We start from the raw sequence: 21,597 nt of genomic DNA, 5'->3' as shown, positions 1-21,597 counted from the left end.
TTCCCAGAAGCTGCTCCTGGTTGGGTGATTTCTACCAGCAATGCTAACCGGACTGCAACAGTGGGTAAGAACCCTCCAGATGACTCCAATTTCCAGCTGGAAGGTCTAATTCAGTGGGTCTGCGTGGCCTGAAACTCCATTTGGGAGAAGTTCCAAGACAGATGCAACTGGCTGCTGTCCCACCATACTCGGCATAGCAAGGTTTTGAATTAACAACAACAAAAAGGAGGTAGAAAATCAAACATTCTCTTTATTTAATAATCCTTTATATTTAAAATACAGCACATTGATGAAAATCCACATCAGTAGAACCCTCAGCATTCAACAGTGCTTTGGAAGCCCAGCGTTTAAGGAGACAGGCGGGAAGGCCTATGTGAGATTAACAGCAGACGACGACCAGGGGACAGGGCAATGGAAGGGCTGAGGAACTGGATCCTGAGCAAACAGCACCACCACAGTGCACTTGTATCATGACCAAAAGACAATGCCTTTTATTTCATGGTTTTTGTACTTAATTTTCAAATATTCTACTTATAGAACACTAATCTTTAAAAAGGTACTGTTAGTAATCCAGTGTTATATAAATTAGATAATCACATTTCAAATGTATATTTTCCTCTTCCAAAAAAATTAAGAAATTTATAATCCACCTTTTCACTATGCAAGAGACACTTGAACGCTTCCTAAGCAAGTCAGGAATTTCCACGTTTCAATAATGCTTTGCCAGCCGGGCGTGGTGGCGCACACCTTTAATCCCAGTACTTGGGAGGCAGAGGTAGGAGGATCACCGTGAGTTCGAGGCCACCCTGAGACTACATAGTGAATTCCAGGTCAGCCTGAGCTAGAGTAAGACCCTACCTCAACAAAACAAACAAACAAAAAACCCAAAAAAAGGAAAAAGGAAAAAAAAATAATGCTTTGCCTATGACTCTATTCTTAAAACCTGTATTGGTAACTGCTATTAAACATATATAAAATTAGAAAGTATGTTGTTTGCATTAATTTTTTAAAATGCTGTACCATTTTAGAAAAAAATCTTTTGAGGAATACTCAAGGTCCTTAATTAAAAAAAAAAGTATTTCCCAAATTAAAAAAAAAATCAAAATTCTTTTCATTCATGAAAGATAGAATGAAAATTATGTAAGATTTAGAAAAAAAATACAAAGCCAGTTCATATATCTAGTTAGTTATACAAGGATTACAAATAAGCTTTTTATTTTAAATTTGAAAAAAATTATTGGGCTGGAAAGATGGCTTAGCAGTTAAGGCGCTTGCCTGTGAAGCCTAAGGACCCAGGCTCGATTCCTCAGGACCCCATGTATGCCAGATGCACAAGGTAGTGTACACATCTGGAGTTTGTTTGCATTGGCTAGAGGCCCTGGCATGCCCATTCTCTTTCTCTCTCTGCCTCAATAAATAAATAAATAAAACATTTAAAAATTATTTACATTACTGATTAGTTGATCAAATCTGGTTTTCTGGTTGTTCTTAAAAAGTCACATATATAGTAGCTCCTTATTTGTTAGGGCTAAAATATAACCAACAGCTCTCCAACTACAAATAAAGTTTAAGTTTTTTGTGGCACTAAGGATTGGATTCAAGGCCTTGAGCATGCTAGGAAAGTGCTCTAGCACTGATCACGCCCTCACGTCCACAGACAAGAGTTTTTAAATAGGTCCCAGCATTAGTAGTTGGCCTTTTTGTAGTTTTTTTCTTTTTGAGTGCTGAGGACTAAACCCAGAGCTTTGTACACTGAGCTAAATAACCAATCCTCCAATATTAATACCTGAATATTAAATCCTAATAATTTAAGTATCAAGATCTTTCAACTTGAGATTTTAAAAGGATCCTATTTACATATTTAAACTGGGTGGTGGCGCACGCCTTTAATCCCAGCACTCGGGAAACGAAGTAGGAGGATTGTTTTGAGTTTGAGGCCACCCTGAAACTACATAGTAAATTCCAGGTCAGCTTGGGCTAGAGCGGGACTCTATCTCAAAAAAAATAAAAATAAAAATAAAAATAAGATAAAATAGGAACTTTTGATCAAGCACTGACAATTATCTGATTGGCAAAGATTGCCACAAGTCAGCTCTAAGAATTTAGTAACTTTTGGTACTGACATGATTTAAAAATAGTATCACAAACGTGCAGACTTTGAAAATGATTAAGACTCTGGGATGAAATTTATCTTGCTCAACTTGATGTGAAATGAAACGTAGACTCCTGACAGTTCTGTCTATAGTCACCTTAGCCTCCAGCTTCTTCCTCATTAACTTTGGCACCATCAGTAAAGCCTTTGTTAAGAAAAATAAAGTTTGAAAGGAAAAACCAAAACTCTTTAAACAGTCTGTCAATTGTAAATTATTTGGCCAACGTGTTAAGTTTAGCAGAGTCTATCTGCAAAAACTGTCTGTCTACATTACTGAAATATTTGTAAGCTAATTACTGCAAATAAAAGAAAAAGTACACTGATAATTTTAGACCAGAAGTCAACTATTCTAAATTTTTAAAACTACTTCTTAAGTCCATAAAACCCCCAAATATTCAAGTGGTATTCCCAAAGTTCACTTACACTTACTTGTAACACTAGTATCACCACTGTACAAATTTTATCCTGATAATACAAGTTATACACTAGAAAAACAATACCAATAGTTTAAATATTAAACATTATGATGCTCCCAATTGGTAAAACATAATAGAAATCTTTATCAAATTTGTAACCAGATAGTTCCTGAGGATTACTTGTTCTTACTTTCTCATAGGTGCTTTTCACTTTACAGTAAATGCTAGTTCCTGGCATATGAAGTATAGCTTTGTGTAACTTTTACACTTTTTGATACTATTGTTATAAGCACTGACATCTGAAAACAGAATATAAATGCTCAGATCAATCCAAACAAGAAGGCAGGCAGCTCAGTGGGGGGTTTTGCATCTGCCTTGCCAAATGTTAAGTTTCCCAACAAACTAAATAAACACATCCAAACATTTCCAGTGTATGTTCAGCCCTGCTTTAAGAAGTCCCTAATAAATGAAAATCAATATGCCACTTCATCTTAAGTGCATCAAGTGGTGGGATACATAAACTTGTTATAAACTCTAAAGTCAAAACTGAAATACAATTGGTTTTCTCATTTTTATATTAAGTAGCTCATTGATTCAAGTACATGAAAAGTTCAAGGTGACCTTTCAAAAGGAGATGATCAGGGTCCAATGTTCATGGAAAATGTGATGTACTGATACAAACATCATTCAGTTTCAACTTCACCTTTAACTTTGTGAATCTTGAAGGAAGATTCCTAACTTTAACACCCTAAAGTTTTACAATCAGAGACTTTCAATTATTGAAAGAAAACTTTAGATTTTAAAATAAAACTGCCCAATTTTGCAAACAGGAAACTCCAAAAAGCTTTAATTGACATAAAATAACGAATTTTTAAAAAATCTGTGCTAGAGCTGGGACTGTAGCTCAGAGGTAGAGTACTCGCCCTGGGTTCAATCCCCAGCACTACTGAAAAGAAAACCTTTTCTATCCAAGAAAAAACTTTCATAATCATAAATAAAAATGCCTTTCGCTCTTTTCAGCTAGCAAATCCTACATGGAAACTCTCCCTGATAAAGTGTGTACAGGAGCACACACACTAGTAGACTCACACGCCGGCCTTTATCTTTCTAAGCTGTTGGCTAAAACGTCTCGCGTTTTACCATATGTACAATTCAACATTCAGAAGGACTTCAACAGGGGTGGGGGGTGAGGGATGGACAGTAGCTAACAGAATCTGAGATCCATGTCAGAGACACATGGTTAATTTTCATCAAAGTCACACGCCCCTGGGCTGACCCAGCAAGACACTCTCTGTATATCCCAATTAAAGAATGCTTATCAAAACTAAGGATTTTCTTATTTACAGACCCATTAAGTACTGTGACTTCTGTAATTCATAAGCAATTTGAAGTTGATACAAGGTTCAAATCACAGTATAAGTTTATAAGTATTTTCATTATTAAATTATGTTCATGATCCAAATCACCACCTTCTTCTGGCAGGCTCTATCTACAAAATGTATGTGAAGCAGACATCCACATCCCCGACTCAACTGTAAAACACAAAGCACCAGTCACAGAAGAAAAAGTCAACCGAACCTACCACTAAAACTAAAGGCCAATTTCAGCTATCATACATTCATGGTGGGTTATGTATGCGAAGTCTGAGGAGGAAATTTGCATACTATGCTTCTCCTTTTCTCAAGTGGAGAAGAAAGAAAATAGTAAGGCGCAGGAAAACAGGGTCACAACAAAGCTGTAAGGTTCTGACACAACTGAAAAGACATTCATAAGGAAGGTAGGAAAGCACATGCTCACACATTTAAAATAAATAGCTCATTTATTCTCAAATACTTGAGCAGAGCTGTTTTTAGAGTTTAGGAATGCACCAAAGTTATGATATAATGATCTCATTATAAAAAGGCTTAAAAAGCAAAACCTCAGAATAGATTAGCATATTTCAAAAGAGTTGTGGAAAAATAAAGAAAACCAGGTAGAAGAGAAATTGTGACCAGAGAAAATAACAAAACATCCAGGTGCTCAATTGCCTTGTACTTTGGGAATAAAAGGCTTGTCATTCTTGAACAAGATGGCCAAGAGAGGCTTTCCTGAAAGGTTAGTTTGGTTAATGTGAAACAAAAGGAAATCATTAGATGATGAAGTAAGCCAACTTCCTTCCAACAAGAGAGAAAAAGAACTTGTACAAAACAAGTTCTGAGGCAAGAGCTAATTAACTGGTTTGTACAAGAGCCAAGAAAAATGCTCTCATTTTAGAAGTTAGATATTGCACACTTGAACAAAAAGGGACATTAGAAATCTATTTTAATTTTTACTTTCTGACTGCCTCTTTGGCTAGTATTTGGATCATTATTTAGTGCTAACTCATAAATATTTCCACTTTCTGATCATTTTGCTTGCATACCACCTAAGCGTTTTATTTTCTCTGGTGAGCATGTTCTCTTTGACACAATACCAAAATGGACCCTATGTTGTAACCACAAAGGACAATGTTAGAAAGATTAAATATCAAAATGATTTTTAAAAGAAATTATTTTTTTCCTTCTGCTTTCAAATTATTTTTAACAGTTTCTAACGACATGGTCACAGCTGCTTGAAGCATGTCTTCTTCACTCATACCATCACCTGTTGGGAAATAAAACATAAATTTCACAGAAATTTCTGGAAAATTCTCAGTCACTAAAAGGCAAAATTTTAGGAAATGTATTTCTTCTTGAATACCAGTTTCCTTTTGATTCATAATTCATATGCCATTTATATAACAATCTATGGGCTGGAGAGATGGCTTAGTGGTTAAGGCACTTGCTTGCAAAGCCAAAGGACCCAGGTTCAGTTCCCCAGGACCCACATAAGCCAGATACACAAAGTGACACATGCATCTGGAGGCCCCAGTGCACCCATCCTTTCTATCTGCCTCTGTCTGTTTATCTCATACACACACACACACACACACACACACACCTCAACCTAAAAATAATAAATGTATAGTGAACCAAATACCAACATTAAGACAAACCTGTTCTATTGGCACCTCACCCTCACCCCACATCACTTCACCTCACCTTGTAAGCCATATATGGACTCACAAGGTAAGTACGTAGCCTTATGTACACTTTTCTTTATTTGAGAGAGAGAGTATGGGCACGTGTGGGCCTCTTGCTGCTGCAGAAGAACTCTAGTCACTTGGTATGACTGGCTTTGTGTTGGGACTAAAGAACCAAATCTGGGCCAGCAGCTTTTACAAGCAAACAGCTTTTTGTTTGTTTTTTGAGGTAGGGTCTCACTCTAATCAGGCTGACCTGGAATTCACTATATAGTCTCAGGGTGGCCTTGAATTTATGGTGATCTTCCTACCTCTGCCTCCCAAGTGCTGGAATTAAAAGGTGTGTGCCACCACACCCAGCTGCAAGCAGTTTTTAAAAAACAAAACATTTTTCTGTTTATATTTTTTATTAAAAAATTATTATTATTTTTGGTTTTTCGAGGTAGGGTCTCACTCTAGCCCAGGCTGACCTAGAATTCACTTTGGAGTCTCAGGGTGGCTTAGAACTCATGGTGACCTTCCTATCTCTGCCTCCCAAGTGCTGGGATTAAAGGCGTGTGCCACAACGCCCAGCTTATTATTATTTTTAATGAGAGAAGGAATTGGTGTGCTAGGGCCTCTAGCCACTGCAACTGAACTCCTGATGCGTGTGCCACCTTGTGCATGTGGCATGACCTTGTGTGCATGTGTCATCTTGTGTCATCTTGGCTTATATGGGTTCTGGGCAGTCAAACCAGGGTCCTTAGACTTTGCACGCACATACCTTAACTGTTAAGCCATCCCCCCAGCCCTGTTGTTTACTGAATATTTCATAGATTTTTTTTCTATTTATTTTATTTTGAGAGAGAGGGAGGGAGGGAGGGAGGGAGGGAGGGAGGGAGGGAAGGAGGGAAGGAGGGGGGAGGGAGGGAGAGAGGGAATGGGCAGGCACACTAGCACCAAATGCATGTGCCACCTTGTGCACCTGGCTTATGTGGGTACTGGAGAGTTGAACCTGGGTCCTTAAGCTTTGCAGGCAAGTGCCTTAATCACTAAGCCATCTCTTCAGTTCTTGAATACTTATTTGCAAGGAGAGAGAGAAAGAGGAGAGACAGACAAGAGAGAATGGGTGCACCAAGGCCTTCAGCCACTGGAAATGAACTCCACATGCATGTGCATTTTGTGCATCTGGCTTTAGACAGGTACTGGGGATTGAAGTCTGGTCACTAGGATTTGCAGGCAAGTGCCTTAACTGCTAAGCCATCACTCCAGCCCCCAACAGTTCACTCTTTAGAAAATGTTTCTGTGTTTAACTTGTCAATTCACACTTCCACTCAGTTTCACACTTCTAGAACTTAATTTTTTTATCATACATGTAAATTCATGTAAACAACACCGAGGCTGGAGGGCTGGGAGGGTTAACTCATGGTAGATCACTTGCCTGCATGTATAGGGCTCTGGGTTTGATTCCTAGCTCAGAAAGAAACAAACACTACAAAACTGTTACAGTACCACAAAGACTTCACTTCTGCACAGTTTTACATTCATGTCTAACTCTCATCTATCTATCTTATCTAGAGTGCTACCCATTTGTAGTTTGTTCTCTATATGAATATACTTGTGATTTTTGCTGCTGCTACTGCTGTTTTTCGATGTAGTAGTTTCACTCTAGTCTAGGCTGACTTGGAATTCATTATGTCATCTCAGACTGGTCAGGAATTCAGTGTTCCTCCTACCTTTGCCTCCCGAGTGCTGCGATTAAAGGCGTGCACCACCATGCCTGGCTACACTTGTGACTTTTTTTTTTTTAAATTTTTGGTTTATTTTTATTTATTTATTTGAAAGTGACAGAGAGAGGGAGAGAATGGGCACACCAGGGCTTCCAGCCACTGCAAACGAACTCCAGACGCATGCACCCCCTTGTGCATCTGGCTAGCGTGGGTCCTGGGGAATCGAGCCTCGAACCAGGGTCCTTAGGCTTCACAGGCAAGCGCTTAACCACTAGGCCATCTCTCCAGCCCTACACTTGTGACTTTTAAGAATGCTACACAACTGGCATCATACAGATTGAAACTTTCTCAGGCCTTCTGCAGTCAGAGTAACTGCCCCAGACCCATCCAAGATGCTGTGTGTCTGAAGTTGACTCCTTTCTAGCCCTGACAGTTCTCCATGGCACAACGTACTACAACTTGCTTAAGCAATCATTCACCTACTGATGTGGCATAACTGGTTGTTTCTAGTTTTGACTGTGACATAAAATAGCTATAAATAGGGCTGGAGAGATGGCGAAGTGGCTAGGCTTTGCAGGCAAGTACCTACAAAGTTAACGACCTGAGTTAGATTCTACAGTATCTACGTACAGCAGGTAAAGGAAGTGGTGATGCACGCATCTCCAGTTTGTTTGCAGCAGCTAGAGATCACAGGGTACTTGAAAATAAATAATTTTTTTTAAAGCTATGAATAATTCACATACAAGCTTTTATATAGAACTACATTTTTCTCTGGCATGAGTACAAATGTCAGGTCAGGGGGCCAGAGAGATGGCTTAGCAGTTAAGGCATTTGCTTGCAAAGCCTAAGGACCCAGGTTTGATTCCCTAGTACCCATGTAAGCCAGATGCACAAGGTGTCGTATGCGTCTGGAGTTCAATTATAGTGGCTGGAAGCCTTGATGTGACCATTCATGCTCTCTATCTGTCTCTTGCTCTTGCTCTGTCTGATTCTCCAGTAAATAAATAAAAATAAAATATGTTTTTAAAACAATGCCAGGTCAAGCCAGGCGTGGTGGTGCATGCCTTTAATCCCAGCACTCAGGAAGCAGAGGTAGGAGGATCACCATGAGTTTGAGGCCACCCTGAGACTACATAGTAATTTCAGGTCAGCCTCAGCTACAGTGAGACCCTACCTTGAAAAACCAGAAAGAAAAGTCAGGTTATATGGTCAATGTGTATTCAGGTCTTTAAAGAAACAGCTGAATTATTTTCCAAAGTGGCTATACCAATTGGAATGAAATGTAGAAAACTTCCTTTTCTGCTCCTCAACCTTCCCTTATTTATAATTATCTTTAGTATTTCCTCAATATGTAATGAAAACCAAATCAATGTTACAACTTTCATTTCAACCATCAAACATAATTTAGAAAGTCCAAGATGGAAAGTCTGACTCTCCTCTTTTTCCTTCTTCTTTCCTGATATTCTAAATTTCTGAATCACTTCTTTTTCTGTTGTTTTAATTTTTTATTTTTCAAGGCAAGGTCTCACTCTAGCACAGTCTGGCCTTGAACTCATGGTGATCCTCCTACCTCAGCACCCCAAGCGCTAGAATTAAAGGCATGTGCCACCATACCCAGCCCAAGACAAGCCATACCTTGATCATTCCTAAGTCCTTCCGAACTTGTGGTTGGCCTTTCACACGGGTATGAAAGCTGTCCAGGTGGATCTATCTTTTGCTGCTGCTGCCTGAAACATTAAAAAATGAATATATGTTTTTTTTTAATCTAAGAATAAGCACTCCATGAGAAATCTACTAATATGGAAAATAAATTGTTCCATAAATCAAAATAGTCACTGGCATAAGCAACACAAAAAGTGAGAATGAGACTGATCATTTAAAGTATAGAAGTATGTTAAAAGTATGTAAGTGTTCATCCTAGAAAACCTATATATTGAATTATGAGACAAATTAAAGGTAGGCATTTTCACTTATTGGACAAAATTCTCTAATGAGAATGATGATGCAAGTGGATGTTGGTTTATGCATCCGTAATATTGTTAGAAGCTGCTGAAAAGCACCTTTGATGTGATACATCATCTCAAATTGCCATATAAGTTAATGGGATCTTTCCATGGCTAGCTCATTCTTGTCATTCAGGTCTGAGCTCAGGTAACTCCCCAGAGGTACCTCTCCTAAGTACGCCACTCGAATAAACACTTGGTCTTCTAGTCCATCTTAATTCTCCACATGAGTGTATTGCCACCTGGTATGTGTGCGTTTGGCTTCCTCGTGTGGGTGTCAGTTAACAGGGGCACAAACCTTATGCAGTGTATGTTTCCCAGTGCCTAAAGCCATGCCTGTCATACAGCAGGTTCATCACACACTGATGAATTAAAGCAATGGAAACAACTGCTATACACTTTGCCAAGTTTTCAGTATCTATGGCATTCAATTACTCAGTAGCTTGGTTTTTTTTTTTAATGAGAAAAAGAGAGAATTGGAGTACCGGGCCTTAGCTACTGCAAATGAACCCCAGATGCCTGTGTCACCTTGTATCCATGTGCCACCTGTAGGTATTGTCACTTTGTGAATCTGGCTTATGTGGGTTCTGGGGAGTCAAACCTGAGTGCTTTGGAAGCGCCTTTAACGTTAAGCCATCTCTCCAGTCTTTTTTTTTTTTTCAAGGTAGGTCTCACTCTAGCCCAGGCTGACCTGGAAGTCACTATGTAGTCTCAGAGTGGACTTAAAGTCATGGTATCCTCCTACCTCTGCCTCCTGAGTGCTGGGATTAAAGGCGTGTACCACTATGCCAGGCTCACAATCTCACAATCTACTATTCTTTTTTTTTTTTAATTTTCACAATTTTTATTAACATTTTCCATAATTATAAAAAAAATCTCATCGTACTACTTCCCCCTCCCTGCACTTTCCCCTTTGAAATTCCATTCTTCATCATATTACCTCCCCATCTCAATCATTGTACTTATATATATACAATACCAACCTATTAAGTACACCCCTCCCTTCCTTTCTCTTCCCTTTATATCACCTTTTTAACTTACTGGCCTCTGCTACTAAGTATTTTCCTTCTCACGCAGAAGCCCATTCATCTGTAGCTAGGATCCGCATATGAGGGAGAACATGTGGCGCTTGGCTTTCTGGGCCTGGGTTACCTCACTTAGTATAATCCTTTCCAGGTCCATCCATTTTTCTGCAAATTTCATAACTTCATTTTTCTTTACCGCTGAGTAGAACTCCATTGTATAAATGTGCCACATCTTCATTATCCACTCATCAGTTGAGGGACATCTAGGCTGGTTCCATTTCCCAGCTATTACAAATTGAGCAGCAATAAACATGGTTGAGCACAATCTACTATTCTTAAAAGGAGATGTGCTCATATTCAAATGTTTTGTAAATGGGTGCAAATTTGGCCAAAATATTTGTTAATGCTTAATTTGTTAAAAATATTTTATTAGCTGGGATTAAAGGAATGTGCCACTACAGCCAGCTTTCTGTATAAATTTTAAAACTGCATTCATATGTTCACAGTGTTCAGGTACCGAGCCAGTCATTTACAGACAAAACAGCCAGAGCAAGTATTAAATATGTGGCTTTATTCTGCATTGACTACTTTACTTTTCAAAGTAGGCTTCTCTTCTTTTCCGTAGCTCTTCGGAAGTAAGATTTGTACTTGATGTCTGTGGGGTATCTTGAGATATATTCCTGGAACTACCTGAAAACAAAAATAAAACAGAACAAAAGGAATTGTTTTATTTACCTATTCAAACTATGTGTTTATTCTTTTTTTGTCTTGTCATTTTTAAAGTTAAAATTTTTAAAAAATATTTTTAATTATTTTCAGAAAGAGAGAGGGAGAAAGAGGGAAAGAATAGGCACACCAGGGCCTCTAGCCACTGCAAACAAACTGCAGACATATGTACCACCTTGTGCACTGGAGAGATGGCTTAGTGGTTAGGTAGGTATTGAGAAATTGATCCTGGGTCCTTTGGCTTTGCCTGAAAGCACCTTAACCACTAAGCCCATCATTTCATTTTTAGTTTCTTAAATAATTTTTATTGGAAACTACAATGTATGAACACACTGTAAGTGGGTTGTATTCCCATCATGTTATCCTCTTTTGTCCCCTCTACCTCGCCCCCAATTATATAGTTTATCTTATGGGAGCAAGTTTTGTAAAAGGTTTTCTTCTGGCAGGGTATGATGGTGCACACCTTTAAACTCTGCATTCAAGAGGCAGAGGTAGGAGGATCACTGAGTTCAAGGCCAGCCTGGGACTACAAAGTGAGTTCCAGGTCAGCCTGGGCTAGAGTAAGATTATATTTTGAAAAAAATTGAAGAAATAAAACAAAATAAAGTTTTCTTCATAAAATCATTCTGGGGGCGACTAGAGGGATGGCTTAGCAGTTAAGGTGCTAGGAGCTAGGTTTGGTTCCTCAGTATCCACGTAAAACCAGATGTACAAAGGCATGCATCTTGAGTTTGCATTGGTTAGAGGTCCTCATTTTCTCTCTTATCTGCCTCTTTTTCTCTCAAACAAAGTATTTAAAAAATTAAAATTTGTTATTAAAATAGACCAAGAAGTCCGTACTCATCAAAATTGGGACGGCACACACATGGAATAGTCAGAGGTCCACCCGAGGTGTGGGAAGTCCAGACTAGTGTAATCTCATCTGAGGAAGCAATCTCATGAGAAAGCAGAAGCAATTCATACAAATCAGATGAAAACAAACATAAAAATAAAGCTCCTCCTACTGCTCAGTAAGCGACTCTGAGCCAACCTTCTTCTCTGCCTCCACTCCTGAGGGGGTACTTTTACTCTCCTCTACTGATGAACTAATATTACTAGAAACTGGGCTACCCCAAAGCATAGGTAGGTGTAAGCCTTAAGCTATACAGATAGTTAAGTGTTGGACTTTTGTCAAAACAATGTATATTCTCTGGTCTGGGCCTTCTCTCATGTCCACACATACATTTATAAAACAGTTGGCTTCAGTAAAGGTCATCTGATTTCTGCAAAGATTGATCCCAATTTGCTGTCAAATCAGTTCAGTATGATAGCCAAGTAACCTAACCAGAAGTAAAGATATAGTTGGATGAGTTAAATTCAATGAGGGCAACCTACTGGGACCCTTCCTAGCCCAGGAGCTCTCCTGTTTTACTGTCACTTTATTTTCTTTCTTTCTTTTTTTTTTTTTTTTTTGGTTTTTCGAGGTAGGGTCTCACTCTGGTCCAGGTTGACCTGGAATTAACTCTTTCATCTCAGGGTGGCCTTGAACTCATGGCAATCCTCCTACCTCTGCCTCCCGAGTGCTGGGATTAAAGGCGTGCGCCACCACACCCGGCTTGACACTTTATTTTCTTAACCAACCCTAACTTAAAAAAAAAAAAAAGCACTGGAGAGATGGCTTAGTAGTTAAGGTGTTTGCCTGTAAGGCCAAAGGATCCTGGTTAGATTCTCCAGGACCCACATAAGGGTGCATGTGTCCAGAGTTTGTACATAGTGGCTGGAAGCCCTGGCATACCCATTCTCTCTCTGCCTCTTTCTCTCTCTCTCTCAAATAAATAAATATGTATTAAAAAAAAAAACCCAAACAAATACAATGGCTACAGTCCTAGTGGAGGTTCTACAAGTGATCTGTGTATCCAAGAACCTAAAAGAGAAGCTGGCCACGCACAGCTTCTTCTACAAGTAACTGTCAGAGAACTTCTAAGAGAGTGTCAACTTTCAGAAAAGCTAAGAATAACCCGAGGGCTGGGAGATGGCTCAGTGGCCACAGGTGCTTGCCTGCAAGCCTGGTGGCCTGGGTTCAAGTCCCCAATGCACACATAAGGTGGCACTCACAAAGGGGGCATGGATCTGGTGTTCATTTGCAGTGGCAAGAGGTCTTGGCATAAACATACATACATACATATATACCCAAAACAATCTGAATTGGTTATGGCTAAAGTACACAACCAAATGTTTATACCTTGCATACTGAGCTGAATGGCCCTGCGGAGATCTGCTTCTTCATCCTCCATGGCAATGTCCTGGCGACTTAGTGCCAGAGCCCTCTGCAAATCCTCCTCATCTTCCTCTAACATTCCTGATCCATCGTTTGCGTCTAAGACCCGCTCCAGGTCAGCTTTAAGAACACTAGAGAAGAAAAGCACTCAGCAATGCAGCCTAGGCTTCAACTTGAGACACAACACAAAGGCAAATGTATAAACTAGAGATTTTAAATCAGAAAATGTTTTCTAGTGACAAGGCCTAGTAATATAAAGATGTACTATAAATATGCCTAAGTAATTCATTTTTGAAAACTTTTTATTGACAATTTTCATAAAATGTTTTGGTTATAATATCCTTGCATTACTTTCTTTTGTCCCTCTTCCCATTTCCCTTCCACTGAATCCCTTCTTTTCAAACAGTCCCTCATGTACTTGATATCTTTTTTTTTTGTAAATAATTCAATAAAAGGGCTCAATAAGCATCCTAAAATATTGTCTAGTTCGGCATAGTAGATTTTGCCTGAGTCCCGGCTACTTGGGCAGACAAAGCAGCCAGATGGCAAGTTTGTAGCTGGAGTCACTGAAAGAGACCCTCTTCTTATAAGGAAGATAAGGAAGGCTAGGGCAAAGCTCAGTGGTAGGGTACAGGCATGAAGCCCAGGATTCAATCCCAAACACTGCAAATAATAATTATTAAAAAACAAAACAAAAACACCAGGAGCTTGAGCACAATGGTAGAATATTTGCCTGGCATGCACAAGGCTTGATTCCCAGGTCTCCAAAAATAAATACAAAATAATGTCTAAAAGAGAGCCACCCACAGTACAAGGACCACACGTTAAATGCAAGCTCAGAAATGTAATTCTTCTAATGATACAGATCATACATTCCATACCACAGGCTTAACTTTACCTCTGTTCTTTCAGCTGTGCTAATTCCTCTCCAATAAGTTTTGGCCGATGCATCTGCTGGACCCTGATCATCTGCAAAAGCTGGTCAGCTTCACAGTCTGGCAGGTCACCCTTAACAACAAATATAGAATAACCTGAAAAAAGGCAAAAATAAACTAAAACAACGAGTAAAAGATTCAAAAGTGATGGGTTTTAAGTAAAGTAGACAGCAAGGTAACATAGTATAGGAGAAAAAATGTAAGTTGAAAACACAGAAGGACATGGGCTTAGGAAATGATACTAGTGTGAACTAGTATGATAATCTAGAGCAAATGACACAAAGTCTTGAGTCTTGGGTGGGCCTCGCTTTTCCCATCTGTAAGACTGGACAACTGTCTTAGTGACCTGAGAAACAATGATGCTCTTGCCCACAAAGGCCCCAGAAAGACAGCATGCAATCAGCCAGGCTAAGCCTGAATGTAGCAGAGAGGGGAGAGAGGTCCAAGGGGACAGGATTTGGAACCAGAATGTTTGGGTTCAATTCTCAGCTGTACAGAGTCTGTCAGTTATTTTATCCACTTGTTTTGTTTACTTTAGTTGTTGAAAAAGTAATAAGGGAACCCTACTCATAGGGCAGATGTGAAGTCACAGCCGGACAATATGACCACATGTGGAAATGGCAACTCCCAATTCTGACCCCTGCTCTGTACTGTTGGTACCCTTCTAACTAAAACAGAAGCCAGTACCTCAAATCTAGTCAAGTTTGTAGATAGAGTAACTCATGACTCACGTTTTCAAAGAATTACACTGGCCAATATAATTTTTTTTTTTTTCAGGATAGTTTCTCACTCTAGTCCAGGCTCACCTGGAATTCACTATGTAGTATCAGGGTGACCTCAAACTCATGGTAATCGTCCTACCTCTGCCTCCCTAGTGCTGGGATTAAAGGTGTGCATGACCATGCCCGGCTCACTGACCAATATAATTCTTAATAAACATGAGCCTAAAAAGTCAAGGGTTTCCTGGGTGAATGTTCCACACACAAACTAAATAACAATAAAATTTCTTCAACTTGCACAAAACAAGATCAAGATGACAGTTCATGGATAAAAAAGAGTATGTTTAACATTTTATACAGGGCAAGCAGGGATCCTCTCTCTCTCCTTGCAATAAATAAATACAAAACATTAAAAAAAAATTTAGGGCTGGAGAGATGGCCTAGCAGTTAAGCGTGTGCCTGTGAAGCCTAAGGACCCTGGTTCGAGGCTCAATTCCCCAGGACCCACATTAGCCAGATGCACAAGGGGGCGCATGTGTCTAGAGCTTGTTTGCAGTGGCTGGAGGCCCTGGCACACTCTCTCTGCCTCTTTCTCTCTATCACTCTCAAAAAAAAATTTTTTTTAGCTGAGTATGGTGGCACACACCTTTAATCCCAGTACTGTGGAAGCAAAGGTGGGATTGTTGTGAGTTCTAGGCTAGCGTGGGACTAGAGTGTGACTGCCAGGTCAGCCTGGGCTAGAATGAGACCCTGCCTCACAAAAAAGAACAACAAAAATAGGTTACGTGCTGGGCATGATAGCACACGCCTTTAATCCCAGCACTAGGGAGGCAGAGGTAGGAGGATCACCATGAGTTTGAGGTCACCCTGATACTATATAGTGAATTCCAGGTCAGCCTGGGCCAGAGTGAGACCCTACCTCAAAAAAACAAAATAAAATAAAGATGGAAGTTTTGACATAATCACATTGGAAGATGGGGCATGTATTTAAAAACAGGGGCTGGGGAGACAGCTTAGCGGTTAAGGATTGGTTGATAAATCCTAAGGACACAGGTTCGATTCCCCAGTACCCACATAAGCCAGATACACAAGGTTGTGCCCATATCTGGAGTTCACCTAGCATGCCATTCTCTCTATCTGCCTTTTCCTGTCTCTCTCTCTCCCTCTCTTAAATCAATAAAAAAAAACACTCGCTGAGTATGGTGGACCATGCTTTCAAAGAAAGAGAAGCCAGGCCTAGGGCCCACATTCATTTAATCCTAGCACTTGGGGTAAGAGACCTGGAGGAAGAGTAGGATAGTTGTGAGTTTGAGGCCACATTGAGACTACATAGTCCAGGTCAACCGGGGATACAGCAAAGATCCTACCTTGAAAAACAAAATCAAAAACAAAATAAAGGGAGAGAGAGAACGGGCATACCAGGGCCTTTAGCTACTGCAAATGAATTCCAAACACATGCATCTTGTACCTTGTGTATCTGGCTTACATAGGTCCTAGGGAATTGAACCTGGGTTCTTTGGCTTTGTAGGCAAATGTTTTAACTGGTAAACCATCTCTCCAGCCCACATATTAACATATTTTCTGTTATTTTCTAGCCAGGTTCAGTTGCTCTAGTATAGAAATGAATACAGCAAAAAGTTGGTCTTAACTGACAGGAAGATGATGGAGTGGGGAAGGGGAAAGAAGCTGAGGAATTCTAATGAAAATAATCAGAATTTTAAAAAAGGAAGAGTATAAGGAGAATATTTGGATGGCATGGTAGAGTGCAGGAATAGTTATGGGCTGGAGAGAGAGCTCATTTGGTAAAGCGCTTGCCTCAAAGCATGAGGATCTGAATTTAATTCCTAGTACTCACATAAAATGTACACATATAATTAAAAAAATACCTGCTTGATTTTTCCCAATGAGAGTGATCATGTAAATAAAATTTAAAAAGGGAGAAGTTGGGTGTGGTGGTGCACGCCTTTAATCCCAGCACTTGGGAGGCAGAGGTAGGTGGACTTCTGTGAGTTCGAGGTCACCCTGAGACTACATGGTGAGTTCCAGGTCAGCTTGGACTAGAGTGAGACCCTATCTCGAAAAATAAATAAATAAATAAATAAGAAAGAAAGAAAGGGAGAGCGAAAAAGAAAAGATACAGAAACAGAATTTTTTTTAAAAAACAGGACTAGTTAGAATGGCGGTAGGGAAGGATGGAAATACGGTCAGTGTATAGAGTTCTTGCCATACAAACGTAACAACCTGAGTTCAGATGCTTAGAAACCACATAAAGCCAGATGCAACAGCACACGGCTGCAAACACTGAGATAGGACACAGAGGCAGGAGAACCCCTGAAGCTCAGACCAGTTAGCCTGGCATCTACAGCAACAAAGAGATCCTGTCTCAAAGCAGGTGGAAGGTGAGGACTGGCACCTGAGATTGTCCCCGTAGACAAACACAAGCATTTACAAACATGCAAGCATGCAGACACAAACAAGACACAGATTAAAAAAAAAAAAAGCCAGGCATGGAGGTGCACACCTTTAATCCCAGCACTTGGGAGGCACAGGTAGGTGGATCACTGTGAGTTCGAGGCCACCCTGAGACTACATAGTGAATTCCAGATCAGCCTGGGCTAGACAGTGAGACCCCACCTCAATAAAACCAACAACAAAAAGCTTTCTCACTGCCTCTGCTGCCATCATAATGCTTGTGCAAAAGCTTGTGGCGAATGGGGATAAACCCAAGAAGCAGGTTCTGAGGTTCATCCTCAATGCATCTACCCTGAAGAAGGTGCCATCATGGATGCTGCATGTCGAGAAGTTCCTCCAAAACACAGTCAAAGGAACGGAAAAGCTGGGAGCTTGATGCACAAGTTGGAACTATGCAGAGGAGCCAGAACAAGATCATTAAAACTGCAGAGAGGCCTTTTCCAAAAGGCATTTGAAATATCTCACCAAAAAATACTTGAGGGGATGGAGGATGGCTCAGCAGTTAAGATATGTAACTGCAAAGCCTAAGAACCCAGGTTCAATTCCTCAGTGCCCATGTAAAGCCAGAGATGCACAAAGTGGTGCATGCATCTGGAGTTTGTTTGCAGTTGCTGGAGGCCCTGGTGCTCAAATTCTCTCTCCTTTTCTCCCTCCCTCCCTCCCTCTCATATATATATAAATAGCTCGGTGTGGTGGCACAGCCTGTAATCCCAGCATTTGGGAGGCAGAGGTGAGAGGATTGCTGTGAGTTTGAGGCCAGCCTTACATTACATAGTGAATTCCACATCAGCCTGGGCTAGAGCAAGACCCTACCTTGAAAAACAAAAACAAAGTAACTAACTAAATAAAATAAAAGCAGAATAGTTAGAATGGCAAAAATGTATAAAACATGGCATGAAGATAGTAGGTGAGGGAACTGGAGAGGTGGGTCAGTGGCTAAAGGCCTTTACTCTGAAAGCGGGCTGACCACAGTTCGGTTCCCCAGCGGCCATGTAAGAAGTCACACGTGCAGTGGTACGTGCTTCAGTAATCCTGATGCAAATACAGCAATGGGGGTGGAGTCAGAAGAATCATGAAACTCATAGGCCAGTTACTCTGGCCTTCACAGAGGAAAATGACAACAGAAACCCTGCCTCAAACAAAGTACAGGGAGAACAACAACACCCCAACACTGTCCTCTCTCCTGCTCATACACGTGTACACACACACATCATACACGCACATACACAAAAATAAAAAGTAACATAGGCAATAGAGAATAGGATGCTGGACTGGGGAGATGGCTTAGCAGCTAAGTCTCTTGCTAACTGGGAAATGGCTTAGAGGTTACTGCATTTGACTCTGAAGCTGAGGGACCCGGGTTCCAATCCTCAGGATGCATGCAAGCTAGATGCACAAGGGGGCACACGTGTTGGCTAGAGGACCTGGTATGCCCATTCCCTGTATCTGTTCCTTTCTCTGCCAGGCGTGATGGCACATGCCTTTAATCCCAGCACTCGGGAGGCAGAGGTAGGAGGATTGCTGTGAGGTCAAGGCCACCCTGAGACTCCATAGTAAATTCCAGGTCAGCCTGGGCTAGAGTGAGACCCTACCTCGAAAACCCAGAAAAAAAAGTCTCTTGCTTGCAAAGCCTACTAACCAAGGTTTAAGTCCCCAGTACCCACATAAAAAGTCAGGTGCACAAAGTGGCCCATGCATCTGGAGTTTGTATGAGTGGCAAGAGGCCCTGGTACATCCATACTCATTTCTCTTTCTCTCAAATAAATTTTAAAAAAATTACTATTGTTTTTTTTTCAAGGTAAGGTCTCACTTCAGCCCAGGCTGGCCTATAATTCATTGTGTAGTGTCAGGGGCCTTGAACTCAGGGTGATCATCTTACTTCTGCCTCCTGAGTACTGGGTTAAAGGCAAGCACCACCATGCCTGGTGATTTTTGAAAAAGAATAAAATGCTTGTAATTAGGATTTGAAGCTGCTTATGCTGATATGTAATGGGAAAGCAATAATGAAGAAAATGATCTTTGACACTCAGGAGGCAAAGGTAGAAGGATCACCATGAGTTCGAGCCACCCTGAGACTACATAGAAAATTCCAAGTCAGCCAGAGCTACAGTGAAACTCTACCCCAATATCCCCCCCCCCCGAAAAAAAAAAAGACCTTTGAAAGAAGGTGCCAGGTTAATTACTGATAGAGAGTTCATGAGAAATGATCTGAGGTGGACAACATCAGAAAGAGGGAGAGAAAAGGGAAGAAGGCAGAAAGGAGGAATTAAATCAGTTCTGTAAGTAAAAGTTTCTAATGGAAATGGAGGGAGTTCACAGCTGCTGCTAAGAGGCAGAGGACATTTTAATTTAGGGGGATGTAATTCAAAGGAGCTAGAGGGACAAGTAACGGCCTAGATGGGCAAAGAGGAATGAAAAGAACACCCAGTCTTCCCTCCCAGCCCTGTGACATGGCGGGTGTTGTTATAGAACACGCTATGGCTTAGAAGCGCTCCAAAGGAAGGCCCAGCCTCAGGGGAGGGCTCATACTGAATTGTGTTACACAAATCGCAGCCTGTCTGTTCACCACTTGAAATGTAAGGCCAATTTCACTGCCATTGCCAGAAGCCAGTACTCTCATACTCATTCATATCTCATGATAACTTTTGCTTAGTTAGTTTGAAGGATAACACAAAAGTGTCAGTCTTTACCTTCCTGTTGTAACTGAGCCAAGAAAAGTGCCAGGTATGTGTCAGATATCAATTCTGGACCCGTCAATAGAGAATTCAAGTTAAACCACTACGAAAAAAAAATCAATACTTAAGTCAGTTACATTTTATGTAACAAAAGAAACTTACATATTTAGTCAGACTGTCTAAATAATGAAAATACTACAAACTTAGTCTTAAAAATATCTTATTTATTTGGGGGGGGGTACAGATAGAGAATGGACATGCCAGGGCCTCTAGCCACTGCAAATGAACTCCAGACACATGCCCTACCTTTTACATATGGCTTTTATGTGGGTACTAGGGAAATGAACCTGGTCCTTTGGCTTTGCAGGCAAATACTTTAACCACTAAACCATCTCTCCCGCCCCTGAGATTCTTCTTCTTTTTTTTTTTTTTTTGATTTTCCGAGGTAGGGTCTCACTCTAGCTCAGGCTGGCCTGGAATTCACTACGTAGTCTCAGGGTGGCCTCGAACTCATGGTGATCCTCCTACCTCTGCCTCCGAGTGCTGGGATTAAAGGCATGTGCCATCATGCCCAGCTCCCCTGAGATTTTTAATAGTACTGAATAATGTGTTTTAAAACACTAAGGCCAGGTGTGGTGGCGCACACCTTTAATCCTAGCACTTGGGAGACCAAGGTAGGAAGATCACTGTGCATTCCAGGCCACTCTGAGCTAGAGTGAAACCTACCTCGAAATACAAAACAAATTTAAGCAGGGGCAGGGGAGATATAGCTATGAAGTTAAAGGCACTTGGTTGCAAAGCCTGCAGGCTGGTTTTGATTCCCCAATACCCAACTAAAGCCAGATACACAAAGTAGCATACACATCTGCAGTTTGTATGCAGTGGCAAGAGGCCCTCACCCATACATTCTGTCTCTTGCTAATAAATAAATAAATCGCCAGGTGTGGTGATGCACGCTTTTAATCTCAGCACTCAAGAGGCAGAGGTAGGGGGATTGCTGTGACTACATAGTGAGCTCCAGGTCAGCCTGTGATAGAGAGAGACCCTACCTTAAAAAAACAAAAATAAAGCTGGGTATGGCAGTGCATGACTTTAATCTCAGCACTTGGGAGGCAGAGGCAGGAGGATCACCATGAGTTCAAGGCTACATACGAATTCCAGGTCAGTGTGGGCTAAAGTGAGACCCTATCTCACAAAGCCCAAAAAACAAGCAAACAAACAAACTCCAAAAACAAAAGTTTCCCCTCTTGCTCTCTAATAAATAAAAAAATTAACTATGCATTTTAAAAAGTTTCTTTTAGGGGCTGGAGAGTTGGCATAGTGGTTAAGGAGCTTGTCTGCAAAGCCTTAGGACCAAAATTCATTGCCCCAGTATCTATGTAAAGCCAGATGCACAAGGTGGCACATGTGTCTGGAGTTCATTTGTAGTGAAAGACCCTAATGCACCTATTTTCCCTCTCTCTGCCTC

The 21,597-nt window shown here is 40.7% G+C and overlaps 1 protein-coding gene across 7 annotated transcripts in view; it reads right to left on the bottom strand.

Moving 5' to 3' along the window:
• Positions 1 to 1,328: 1,328 nt before the first annotated feature.
• The window catches only part of Atxn3 (ataxin 3), a 38,174-nt gene continuing 17,905 nt past the window's right edge, over positions 1,329 to 21,597 (bottom strand). For 3 of the 7 annotated variants that reach the window (XM_004649331.2, XM_045154665.1, XM_045154669.1), the window contains 6 exons: positions 20,145 to 20,232; positions 14,227 to 14,359; positions 13,293 to 13,459; positions 10,939 to 11,035; positions 8,953 to 9,044; positions 1,329 to 5,190 (listed from right to left, as the gene is read on the bottom strand). In XM_004649331.2, the coding sequence (XP_004649388.1) occupies positions 5,096 to 5,190; positions 8,953 to 9,044; positions 10,939 to 11,035; positions 13,293 to 13,459; positions 14,227 to 14,359; positions 20,145 to 20,232 (672 nt within the window). In that variant the 3' untranslated portion in view covers positions 1,329 to 5,095. Of the gene's footprint in view, positions 5,191 to 8,952; positions 9,045 to 10,938; positions 11,036 to 13,292; positions 13,460 to 14,226; positions 14,360 to 20,144; positions 20,233 to 21,597 lie in introns of those variants that run through there. The other 4 variants (XM_045154670.1, XM_045154668.1, XM_045154667.1 and 1 more) reach the window with 4 other exon arrangements.

The sequence above is a fragment of the Jaculus jaculus genome, chromosome 7 (assembly GCF_020740685.1).
Source record: "Jaculus jaculus isolate mJacJac1 chromosome 7, mJacJac1.mat.Y.cur, whole genome shotgun sequence".
In the NCBI taxonomy this organism is placed as follows: Eukaryota; Metazoa; Chordata; class Mammalia; order Rodentia; family Dipodidae; genus Jaculus; species Jaculus jaculus.
This window is presented reverse-complemented; position numbering and strand designations above follow the sequence as displayed.